The sequence below is a fragment of the Periplaneta americana genome, chromosome 8, assembly GCF_040183065.1.
Source record: "Periplaneta americana isolate PAMFEO1 chromosome 8, P.americana_PAMFEO1_priV1, whole genome shotgun sequence".
In the NCBI taxonomy this organism is placed as follows: domain Eukaryota; kingdom Metazoa; phylum Arthropoda; class Insecta; order Blattodea; family Blattidae; genus Periplaneta; species Periplaneta americana.
The window spans coordinates 157,873,011-157,886,968 of NC_091124.1; the positions used below are offsets into that span (position 1 = coordinate 157,873,011).

Consider the following 13,958-nt stretch of genomic DNA (forward strand, 5'->3'; position numbering starts at 1 on the left):
GCATACATACACATAAAGTAATTTCTTAAGTGCATGGGTAAATCGATAACATACAAAAGAAACAATACAGGGCCCAAAGCAGAGTCCTGAGGAACACCCATGTTAACATGTACATTCTTGGATCTAATATTAATTACTTTTATTTTATGGTCCTTGTGTAATATTTCCACATATTGATATCTGTTTTTAAGATAACAAATAAACCACTTTAATACTCCCACGAATACCGTATATTTCAAGCTTAACAAGACGAAGGTTATGATTCACACAGTCAAAGGCTCTGCTAAGGTCCAACAAAAAATTCCAACTGGAGGCTTATCATTAGCAAGAACAGACAAAATTTCATTGAATATGCTACAGATCGCAGTATTAGTGGACTTAGAGGTTCTAAAACCATGTCGATTATTGACTAAAATATTAAATCTGTCCAGGTACTTGAGCAGTCTGTCTAACATGCAATATTGAAAACCCTAAGAAATAGTATTACCAATTGCAATGAGTCTATAACTTTCCACTTTCAATTTATCAGATTTTTTAAGATTGGAATAACTTCATTAAGTTTTAATTCAGTTGGAAAAATGCCAGAACAGAAAGAAATGTTAATAAGATATGTAAGTGGTTAATTATAAACTTACTACTTGAAATAATTAACATAGAGGCAAAATCATCAGGACCAGATGAAAATTTACGTTTAACTTTATTCTTTATAATTTTATGAACTTCGGATTATGAGAACTCACTCAAATACATGGATTTGTCAGTAGACTTAAAATTGCTAGCATTGTGTTCAGAATTAGGGCAATTCAAGTGAGAAATAACTTCTGGTGCAGTTTCTTTAAAATTTGTTAAAATTATCAGCTATTTTTTTAAGATTTTTCGTAATAACGTCATCAATTTTCAAAATGATATTTTCATATATGCTATGACCTTATTATTTGCCAAGCCATACTACCTTTATTCAGTGCAATATCAAACATAGTACTACATATATGACGTTTGGTATTATTGACCAATGTTCTATGATTAGGCTTAGCATCTTTGTAAACAGTATCAAATTCCGGATAAACTTCAGATAGAAAAATGATTTCTTAATTTACATGCTTGAATATTTTACTTCGTTATAAACCCAGTATTTAGAGGATTCAGAAGATTTACCAAATTTAACAGAAAAAAATAGCGTCGGCTTGGAGTGTAAACCTGCTAACCACCAAAAAAGAAAATTTTACAAGGGAAGCAAAAAAATTAGTTTAAATTAACTCTGAAACTTTAGGACCAAATCTAAAGTAAAGGTACAAATTCCACCTGTACTTTGGATTTGGTCCTAAAGTTTCAGAGTTAAATTAAACTTAGTTTTTTGCTTCCTTTGTAAAATGTTCTTTTTGCCGGTTAGCATGTTTACACTCTAAGCCGACGGTAAGTTAAAATAATACATTAGTACTTTATAAAAATAACTAAACTTATCAGAGAAATATGTAAATTCAAAGACATCGATCCATATTTAAAAATTTCTCACAATTGATTGAATTAAAAATTCTTTTAGAATAGGCATAATTATTAATAAATACATCGTTACTATAAAATTCATATAGAACAGTACGATGATCAGGAAAGGTATTGTCAATGACACAGCAGGTGTCCTTCGCCGAAACCTTGGTAAATATGTTATCGATCGTTGTAGCACTACATTCAGATACACGCGTAGGCCATTGAACTCTATGCTCAAGACCAAAAACGAACAGGAAGTTACTAAAGTCAATAAAACCTTTTGAAGGCTGATAACAATTCAAATTAAAATCGCCAGATAAAATGATATTTACAGTCGGTGTATATAAACTGTATAAAACATTGTAAATACCATCAGAGAATAAATTGAGATTGCCACTAGGTGATCTGTAACAGACCAGAATAATATAAAAAAACACCATTAATTAACCATTTCAGACCACAAATTTCAATATGTTTTTCAATGTAAAAAGCATTTAAATCGATAACACATATGTCCAGCCTCCAACTTAGTCCAAATAGCAACACCACCAAGTAAAAATTCATTACGACAATAAAAAGTAGACAAGGAAAAATTATTAAAATTACATGATTGAATGGAATCTGATGTAGTCCAAACTTCAGTAAAGCATAAAGCATAAAAACTTTAAATTACTAACGTCAGATAAAAAGTCAATCTCAATATCATTAATCTTATTACAAGAAATACTACGAATATTAAGTAACAATAAATCCGGGTCAAATCATCCTTTTCAGGGCAACCTCTGACGAATGTGAAAAAAAAAAAAAAAAAAAACTTACCGATACATGCTCCATACAGCCATATTGAAGGATTCATGGCATTTCTTAAATTGCCCCCATAAATTGTTACTGTACATGTAGATTAACATATTTAGGTGTTGATAAAGCGTCATAAATAACCCACTAAAAAACCATATTTAGGTACTGTTCTAATGCCACTACACTTATTATTACCCACTATTTGAACACCAGAGTTTGTACGTTTCTTGGTTGAAGGATCTTCCAATCATTACCCGAATTATTATCGTCTCCTCGTATGATTATGAACAACTTTATCAGTACTCGGTGGATGTTAAAATGTTATGTTTTATTTAACGACGCTCGCAACTGCAGAGGTTATATCAGCGTCGCCGGATGTGCCGGAATTTTGTTCCGCAGGAGTTCTTTTACATGCCAGTAAATCTACTGACATGAGCCTGTCCCATTTAAGCACACTTAAATGCCATCGACCTGGCCCGAGATCGAACCCGCAAACTTGGGCACAGAAGGCCAGCGCTATACCAACTCGACAACCAGGTCGACCCCTGGTTCGCGTAGGTTATTCTGCGTCGATGACGGTCAGAGAGATTGGAGTCCAATTGTCAATTACTACTATCGAGAATGGTGAAGTTGTGAATCGTCACATTCCTGGTCGTCCGCGCATCTCTACAAGGGAAGAGGACGCCATATTATTGAGAGAAGTTGAGAACCACCCCTTTAGGACTGCCTTTCAACTCAAGATGGCATCCAACTTTCCAGGTTCCCCACACACTGTAAGGAGACGTTTTAGAGAGCGTGGCATATGGTGCCGTCGAGCTGTGAGGAGAGAACATTTGACGATGGATCATGCCATGGACTGTCTAGCGTATGCTACTCTCCAACAGGACTTCGAATGGAGAAATGTCATTGGTAATTGGTAATTGAGGGAGTCAGAAGCAAAGGGGTATAAGTGCACTGAAGTTATTTGTGACAAAATGTGGTTGAAAGTACTTAAGATTTCGTAAATTCCGTGAAATTTTTTATTTCAATTTTAGTGTGTGGTATCGTTAAGAGATGTATCCCTTTGCCACTAAAATTTTAAATGTTTTAGCTTGCCCTGGATGCATTTAACTCATATTCTTAAAAATGTCACTTGTACTCCTTTGCTACTGGCCCCCTCAATTGTCTCCAGTAGCATCGATGGTGCTGCCCTAGTTTATCGTATGAATGGTCACCGATACGATGAACGCTTCGTGAGACGTCTTAACAGGTCAAGTCGCGTGAGCGTCGTGTGTTGGGGGTGAATGTCATACGATGGGGCAGGACTTCTGGAACGCATCCACGATCGGTTTACGGCAGAAGTCTAAGAACACATTTTGGAAAATGTAATGATTCCTTCCACTCGAGAACGATATTCAGAAGGAACACTTTTCTTACAGCAGGATAATCACCCGGTACACACCGCCAACCGGATTCAAAGATGATTTACGAGGAGGCGTGATGTCGACCTGGTCGAGCTGGCTTCCAAAATCACCAAATATGAATCCGATTGAACATTTATGGGCTACAGTCAAATGTATCCTACGCTCTAATGGACAGAACAACTACCCGTTCGGACAGCTGACGAATTGTGGGACAGAGTTCTAGATGTGTGGGAGGAGGTGGCCATGAATTTAGGCAATTGTTGACGCAGGTGATTTGTGTACGAGATACTATTCCCCACCACAGGCCTTTTTTTGTTAATATATTAACAAATTGTTTGTTTTTGTTTATTCAATTATTTATTTATGTTTGATATGCGTCAGGTTTTTTAGGATGTGAAACAAGTATTTTTGTTTACACAGGCCAGTCTCGCACATAACAGCATATAAGTGATGGGCAATAATATTTTTACAAGGCAGGCGTAACGTAGTTTATGAAGAAATGCCATTTCACATTTAAACTAATAAATTAATTAAAAACTAAAATAAACAAAATTAATTTTACCGTACCTGGAGGCGAACTCACAACATCTCATACGGATGTCAGACATCTTACCATTGGGCCACACACAGCTCGTAAGGTTAACTACATTGTAGACCGATGACTTTCAATGAAGAGACACCACAGCAATGCCTTGATGCAGTGCGTTTACACGAGTGAACCGCGCGATAGAACTTAGCATCGACCAAGAGTCGGCCCATTCTTTTTGCCATTGTGTACATTTTATCAACCGTTGATATTGCTCTTCGGACTGGATCCAAAATCGCAGAAATATGTGCGCAAATGGAAACGAGATATGCGCAAGAGATGCTGCAATTTTAATTGGCAACTGATGTTTACCGGGAATCGAACTCGGGATAATTGAGTAACTTAATAACTAAATAAATAAATACGTGAATAAGTTAATAAATAAATATGTGAATAAGTAAATAAATATGTGAATACGAAAATAAATAAATAAGTGAATAAATAAATATATATGTAAATACGTAAATTAATTAATTCGGTTTTCTTCGCTTCTGCGTGAACCATATGAAAGTAAGATTTGAAACTGTTAATTTTATTGTTGTTGCTTTTTTAATTCCCAGCTCATATTTTTCTGCTAAAAACTGATGGGCATCCTCTCTTTTCTGACGGTCCTTATAATTCGGTTCTGAGGCTCGTCAAAGACAAGAATAATTCCTATATTCTTCAGTAAACTCTACGTTTTTCTCATCAGACCAGTTCATCACACTCCCACATAGAGATAACCTATGAAAAAATATTCGACAAATAGTCGAACTGCACCGAAACTATACAACTAGGCTATTCGCAATGAAAACAGGATCTGCTACGCAAGATCTGAAATCAGCTGATGAAGAAGCAGATAGTTGCCAATGTCTCCCGGTTTCAGTGCGGGAGACTCGCGCATACTTGCGCCAGGTTTGTGCGCACTCATTTTATTCCTGCCTCTCGCCTTGCGCATATCTGCCTAACTGGCAACTGACCGACGGCTGGTCTATTGTATGCAAGCCTGTCTAACCTTTCCCCATAGAGACGTGCACTATAGTATAAGATCATGTCTTGCCGCGTTGGAGAACAAGTTTATTCTTCCTTGGATAATGCTATGAGGTTTTCATGAATAATTAACAAAATATAATATATATGCCGTGTTCTACACGAAAACTTTCCAGCATAGGCGGAGTTATGGGGGGCATGGGGGCGCACTGCCCCACCAAAGTTGTCTGATCTCTTTTTTTTTTTATCTATTATTCTATTGAATTCAAAAGATCTTCTTTTGCGTTTGTTTATGATTAAGTTTCTGTGCTTAAATTAATGAATTAATATCTTCAGATCATGTGTCTGGACTATAATACTGCATTTATTTTAAATTTCTGAATGTACAGGGACATCATTTTATTTTTACTAACATTTTTAATATTAACTTGCCTATACCTCTGGATCAACGACGTTTGCTATCCTCTTCCACGACTGGAGTTCGATGATACTGACGTAATATACAAACAAATCACTTTACTAGGTATAGGAGGGAAGAAAAGTAGTTCATCCATTTACGTAAACTAGGAAATATTGCGCTTTTGAGTTTAATCATTTTCATTAGGTTTTTGTTTAATCAAAATACAGTACAATATTAACAATGAGTGTTTTTACTCACGAACTGAGCTGTCCATGTGGACGTATTCATTATGCAGTGTATATTATACTGTCTACAACACATTAGCGTACAATATAGAGAATGAAGTTAAATTGAAAAATAATCACAATATGGATATTTAAACACATTTCGATACAGGCTTCAGTTCTAATGTGCATATTATCGCACTATAGCATATTGTACTTAATTCCAATTACCAGTTCTTCGTACTAGTAACTCATGTTGAAATAATTCTGTACCTACTCTATAAAAGAGTACCTTACGTACTGTAAATTCAATCTTAACTTCTGCCAGAAAAGATAAAATTACTCAGACATACTATCTACTGTCCGTCCAAGTGGTTATATCGTAGGGTCGTAGAAAGGAGGGAAATCACATGACAGTTAATTACTTAACGAGGCCCTTTTATTTAAGTTATTTTAATCAGTTGTATAATATTACGTAGACGTCCAATTCCTAACAGAAATTAATGTTCTCAGAAAAGAGCTAAGACAGCCCAGCCACTAGCTGGCGAATAAAAGCTGGTTGGGGAAACCGGGATACGACGTAGGCAAATGGACGACAGTACCTGTGCGAAAATGATTCAATATTGAAAGCTCTTTCGTCACTGGAAAATGCGAACATATTTTTGGAACGTACTGTGGCTACTATGACTGTATATGCGGTCTTGGATCTGTGTGGAAGACGGTTGAAGGGGTGGGAGTGAATTACATTAAAAAAATCAGGTACAATAAAAATTGAAGTAAAAATAAAATAATGTCCCTGTATAAGGATTCATATATTTCATTTGAGGAATGGAAGCACTGCAATGTTCCTTTTGTAACAGTCTGTACTCATGTCTTAGAAGTCTGCAGGTGTTCAGGCCGCCTCTTGGTGATAAATGAATAAGATACTGCACAACAATGCAGAAAAAAGAAAACTGATCCCAATACAGTGGAACTCCACAAATTGACGCTCACTCTCGTACACTTCACGATACAAGGTAAGTCAACGCATCCTGTCCCGTGCTGCACAGGGCTGACCAGTTGAACCAGTGCAGTAGTGTGCAGATACTCGTACACGTTGGCAGCAAGGCAGGGAACAAAAAATGTGTACTTATGTTGAAGCAGAAGTTACAACTATTGGAACGGTTTAAAAAAGGTGAATCAATCAGAGCCATCGCTGAAGAATGTGACATTTAGGTCAGAACAGTGCATGGGATAAAACAATATTCATCTAAATATCAGACATTCTGTAGTGATTATAAGAAGCTTTGTTATTATCAGTTGATTATAGGATGAAAAAACACAGCTTATTTTATGTAATTTCCTAAATTTAATCAATAAGGATGATTTATGTTCTCTCTTGAAGGGTATACACCATTTTAAAATAATTTAATACACAAACACAACTAGTAAATGAAATGTTAAATACGTTTTTGTAGCTTTATTCTCTTCAGCTCTAATTAACAATAACAATAATCCAGGTTGCCAGGCGGCGATAGAAAAGAAAAGATGCGAAAACAAATGAATGTGGTGTATAAACAATTTAATGCTCTTTCATATTTAAGTACAAAAATATAGGGGTGCCATTTGGAATTTCAAAGTGGGAGTGGCTGGGGGTGGGAGGTGAAATCTAAAATGCAATTAAGCTTCCCCCTCAATATCTAAATTTACGTGTTTTTTTTTTTGTTTAAATTGAATTCCATTTAATTAACTAGTTATTTAGAGTGCGAAGTTTTGAAATGAAAGCCTTTTATGTAGATACATTTAGAGAGTCTTTCCTTCAGAAGTTTGTTTTATGATTCAGATGTATCACGTATATATTATACTTAATCACGGATTTTTTTGTCATATATTTTGCATATCGTCGTCGTTCCTGCAATAACTCCTAGGTGACATATATATCGATTTTCAGTTTTTCGCTCTATTAAATAACTTAAACAGTGATACAGCAAATAATAAATCTCCTATATATAATTATATTTCTTTCTTTCGAAAATGTAAGAATTTACAATCCCCTATATACGGCTGCCATAGGATGAATAAATGTGTGTTTTCCTCCTACTGAAAAATTGTATATTTTGCACATAGAAATTATTGCAGGAACATCGACGATATACTACAATATAAAAATTACAGTATGTACGTAAATTATTTATGTTTCGGTACGCACTCCATAAAAAACATTGTACAGCCCTCATGTTTACCAATGTCCGTAGTACTCCGAAGAAAGACAGCGTTCGTACCTCGTCTCGCACACGGACCAATGCTGTGTCTATTTGTGGAGTTCCACTGTATAATGTGTAAATTTAAAGATGAGATTAAATGTCTAGGAATTTTTCTAGACTTACAAAAAGCTTTCGATACGGTCAATCACAGTATACTTTTGAATAAAATGGATAGATTAGGAATTAATGGAATTGCTTTAAAATTATTTAAATCTTACTTAAGTAACAGAACTCAAGCAACTAAAATAAATGATCACCTTAGTAAATCACGTAACATTGATATAGGTGTACCTCAGGGGACGATTTTAGGTCCTGTTTTGTTTTTAATATATATCAACGATTTACTTAAAATTGACATTGAGAAATATTCTGGTACTCTGTATTCTTATGCTGATGATACTGTGGTTATATTTAGCGGTTCGAGTTGGAATGAAACTTATCAAAATTCTAACAGTGGTATTAATATTATTAAAGAATGGCTGGATGCTCACTTACTTTCTTTGAACGTTTCTAAAACAAAATTAATACCATTTTCATTAACATCACATGGCCTTGAGCAACTAGAAATAAATAATAATATAAGTATAACTATACATGATTGTAACCTACCTACTTGCTCATCTAACGCTTTGAGTATATCCTCACAAGTTAAATATTTAGGCATTATTATTGACCAACATTTAAAATGGGACAAACATATCTCCTTTCTGTGTAACAGATTGAGTAAAACAATCCACAAATTTTCCATTTTACGCTCTTATTTACCTGTTTATGTTCTGCGTACTGTGTACTTAGCTCTGTTTCAATCAATAATTCAGTATGGTATTTTAGGTTGGGGAGGAATGGCAAAATCGACTCTCCGTCCTTTAAATCTGCTCCAAAAAAGAATTATCAAAATTTGTCTATATAAACCTTTTGATTACCCAACAAAATTAATTTTTCAGGAATTTGGCGTATCAAATCTAGAACAAATTTATAAACAAAAATTGCTGATTTACTTCCATAAAAACCACAATAAATTTAAATATGATCCTCATGAATACCAGACGAGACAAAACTACAGTTTCTTTCTAAATACTCCCAAATGCCACACAACTGCTGGATTAAAACACAGCAGAAATTTTGGACCCAAAATATATAATACATTAATTAGAGCTTACCCTGAGCTAAGTACACTTAACACACATAGATTTAAGAAACAAATCAGATTAATTATTTAATTGTTTAAGCTAATTGAGTTAAAATTGTTACTCTAATATTCATGTACTTCTGTATTTTCTATTTGTATATAGACCCTGTTATTACATGCTGTATGTATTTTACCATTTATTAATGTGATTGTGCTCAATGAACTCTCGTAATTTTGTGATATATTTTGTATAACTGATCTGAACTGCGCCCGAGCACGAGCTTCTGCTCTTTCGGGCTGCAATGCCTAATGTAGCTCAAGTGTATAGTATTAATAAATATTATTATTATTATTAAATAAAATAATTATTAGAATTTATATTTCATATGATACCTTCGGAAGGTAAGCTTCATATAAAAAAAGTTTTTGTTAGCACTGTTACGTAGTTTTATTGATGTATGCATGTGTTTCTGTACGAGAGAGAAAAAGAGGGAGATTTTTTTAAGTTTATGCCCTATTATAATTTATAGTAGACCTACAGTTCAAGCCCTATACAACTCGGTTCGAAACATCACGGATATGGATGTAACACTGTAAGAAACATACCCCCGAAAATACGTTTATTATATGATCATTAAAGCTCGGAACTTGGGGACTTGTGTGTCGTGTGCATGAGTAAGGTTACAGGTACAACGTACACAATATTCACGCTGCAAGTGCTCAGGGACAGTCGTGTGTACTAAGAAAGTGATCACATCGAATGACAGGAAGACGGACGAGGAAACTGTGTCGTGTCGAAGCCAATGGCATTCAGAGAATTACAGGTAAACGGTCTGTTTGAGAAATTAGAAAATACGTGTTATTCGAATGGGTATTATAGGCCTAGAAGTTTTAAAATACATTTTTTTTTAATTTTAGGTACAGAATTTCGTGGATGACTTCGGAGGAGATACATTATTTTCTTCGAATGGAAAGTTTATATTTTGTAAGTTCTGCCACACATAAACTAGAGGTTGGAAATGGTAAAAGACATTGCAGTCCCTTAAATCGGTGGAAAATATATCCACAGCCATGGAACAAGTCGTAGAGGGATCTGCCCTAGTAGTGACACACAAATTGAAAACTATTTTCGAGAAAAAATTGGGATATGCTTATCTTTCTCAGATACGAGATCAGCTAGCAACTGCTGAAAATCAAATAGAAAACGGTAACAGTGAAAACATTCAGTATTTGAAGTTTGTTCCCGTCACTTCATGTGAAGTGGAAATAAGTTTTTCTCGTTTCAAATCATGTTTAACTAACAGGCGAAGAAGTTATGGGTTCGAAAATCTTCGAATGTACGTAGTCACACACTGTAATAAAATGTACAGAGCAGAACAGTAAATTTGATATATTTCTCGTGTTTATTTTTATTATACAAATGCTGTAAAATTACGTGTTTCAACCTACCATAATACTATCAATACGTTGTTACAGCCAGAAACTACTTTTATAGCAGACCTGACTGTACCTCCGTGCTGGAAGCGGGAGTTGTTGACATGGAAGTCCAGTCGCTTAGCCACGTGCAAAGGCACAAGTCCCCAAGTTCCGAGCTTTGATGATCATATTCCGATATTCTGTACCACGGTCAAGCTATAACGGGGGAGGAGGTAAATGATGTCTCCCATAACCCCGTTATATGGGGATTCTATGGTTTTGCTTTGCCCCCCCCCCCACCAAGGAAATAGTTCTCTCTCCGCCTATGCTTTCCAGAATAATATAAAATTGTTCTCAACATTACAACTCATGACCTTACATTGTACTGACTGTAATTAATATCTTCAGCCCTGCAAAGAATTCGAGATAGTAGTACTATGAACTCACCCACCCTATCGTTGTTACGGGTACATAAAAAGCTAATCAAATGTTGTTCTAGTACTAACAATGAAAACACTTTCCTCACCAGTGTTGGTGCGGACTACACAGTAGTGGAAAATCACAGAGTTGCTAAACTAGTGTTCTCGATTCAGCAATATTAAACATTTCTAAATGATGGGTCATAAAATCATACTTCCAGTATTCCCGCCCCTAAGAATGGCTGTTTCCACTCCAAACTTCCTCCAACCGTCAAAAGGAATGGATGAGATTTTCCACCTCGCTATATAGTCCGGACCGAATGCTTGGGATTACAACCTCTTTGGTTTCATAAGATCTCTATTTCAAGACCATTGTGATGTACAAAGCGTTGTGCATAGTTGCCTGCGAGATGTTGAAACGGAGTTCAAAGTAATGAAAGTTTTAAACACCTGAAAAAATAACAAAATTGCGTCGCTGGGAATTGTGATTTTGTGGAGAATTAGACAATAACAAATTTCTCTCATAGCGAATATGTTATCACGACACTCGCATATTTAAATATCTTATAAATTGCTGTGGTACGTAAATTCTGAATATTATGAACAATATTAACTTTAATATCAGCACTTCTTTCGTTACAATACCTATTTATTCGGGATTAACCCTAAATCTCTCCAAAATCTCTTTACGTGTGATGTACGCACCTTCCTGGGTAACAGGGCCAAAATAATTGTTGACGTCTTCAGACCTGCTGTTATTCGGAACCATGATGCGACTGAAACTAGGTCTGCTTTGTCTGCCTGGATATTGCTGTAGTCCCGCCTGGGTATTCAAACTGGTCTCCATGTCCTGCAGTTATAAGTCAACATATAAATTTTCCTCAAAATCGATCATTTTTTAGGCATTCCTATTCATGTCACACTGATAATGCACTATCGACATATCACGTTACTTTCAGAAACAACTGTGCACGTAAACATTAAAGCTGTCACAGAATAAGAACAGAAAACTTAGAAGCTTTTAATTACTAAACTTGTTAAGTAGTTAATAAATTAGAAATAAAAATTAAATTATCAACATGAAGAAGAGGCGTCTGATTAAGGTTCTGGCTGGTATGTATATTTATTATCCAGCAGTACATCTCACTTGACGATGTGTGTCAGAGGAAGAACAATTGTTTGTATGCATCTCAAATCTGAGTGATTAGTGTAATATGTAGATAATCGACGATGTATGCCAGACGTCTCAATAGGGCCTTCTCGGAGCACTTCCTCCTCTCTCTCTCTGTTTTAATGTAAGAGTGGAACAGGATGCGGGACCAGTTCGTGTATCTCCGGATGACGTCATTGACCGCGACGTTTGAATAGACATCTGCAACCGCTACGATGTTGTCTCCATCTCCGAGAAAGAATGTCCTTATTACCGCAAATATAAGAAAAAATAAAAGCTTTCATAGAGAAAGTGAAATTGTGGGAGTCAATTTACCACTTCATTAATCTAATTGTTACCTAATTTGAATCAAGACCAGTAACAAATAAAATGAAGTACTGAAGGACTTGAGAAAAGAATTTGAGACCAGATTTAAGATTTGAATAGTTCTAATTTAAAAAAATTGTGAATGTCTAAGATGTTTTGGTTATTGTTAATTATAGAAAACATTACGAAACATAGTATTTAACTATTATTGTAATTATTATATTAATATTGACGTATCGTAAGAATACGTACCTTAACAACCAACAATTGTAATTGTAATTTTATTATTACTATTTAATTGAATTTTATTTTATTAAATATAGTATAAACTTAAAAAAAGACATACCAAAATCCATTTACTAGAAATGAAGTATTGTTGTTGTTTAGTCAACTGCCGAAGAAAGGTCTGAACCTCACAAGTGATACCAAAAAGACACCACTTATAAGGCAACTAGGCCAGGAGATAATGGGGTAGGGTTGCCAGTTCCTTGTGCTTAAATAATTACGTAACATGTATGGTTGTTCATGCTTCAGATTTTTTTTTACTCATTAATATATAATTAGAAAATAAAGTTATTATTATTACTATTATTATTATTATTATTATTATTATTATTATTATTATTATTATTATTATTATTATTGCTATTATTATTATTACTGCAAACTACTTAAGAAATTTTATTCCTCCCGAAAACAACCGTCTATTGTGACAGTACAACTTAAAAGTGCAGCTTTGTGGAATTTCTCCCGCGACAGTTCCAACTTAGCTCGCTCATGCGTGTGACATGAATCAGCGATCGGCTATCTTCGGGTATTGCGCTTATCTCTTCAGCTGACTACGCTATCTACACTTGCTCTCTGTAACAATTTTTATGCGTTGGCCTTGAGACGCCTGATGTATGCAATGGAAGAGGAAAGGAACTAGCCATCCTACTTCATTATCTTCTGGCCTAGTTACCTCATAAGTGGTGCCTTGTTGTGAGGTTCTGAGAGTTGACTAAACAAACAAAAACAAGCATGAAGAAGACAGAAACTTTTAATGATTAATCATATTACATATTTAATTCATAATGAAGATAGTAGATACTTTTACAGGGGAGGGGACGATTTTATGGATGATGAACACTAGACACCAACACATATGTTTGCTTCCCCTAGTCTGGGATCAGCAGAGCGTAGAGGTCTCCACATAGACACACACAGGACAGAACATGAACGAAAGATATCCATCCATGCCCGAGGCGGAATTCGAATCCACGAACCATGCGCAAGAGGTAGAGACACATAATATCTCTATCGCTTGGTCCGAAGGGTTATGGTTTCGAGTCCCAACTCGGACATGGGTGTTGTGTCTATAATAGTTTAAGAAAAAGGAAAGAGAAAAGAGGGGAAACTGTAAACACAAA

General features: G+C 35.3%; 1 protein-coding gene across 6 annotated transcripts in view; it reads right to left on the reverse strand.

Annotated features, from left to right (window-relative positions):
- LOC138705188 (band 7 protein AGAP004871-like) overlaps positions 1-13,958 on the reverse strand; it is a 683,889-nt gene that overhangs the window by 459,139 nt on the left and 210,792 nt on the right. For 3 of the 6 annotated variants that reach the window (XM_069833911.1, XM_069833909.1, XM_069833910.1), the window contains exon 2: positions 11,778-11,922. The exons of the other annotated variants lie outside the window; for them this stretch is intronic. In XM_069833911.1, coding sequence (XP_069690012.1) covers positions 11,778-11,919 — 142 coding nt within the window. In that variant the 5' untranslated portion in view covers positions 11,920-11,922. The remainder of the gene's footprint in view (positions 1-11,777; positions 11,923-13,958) is intronic. 6 annotated transcript variants of the gene reach the window in all.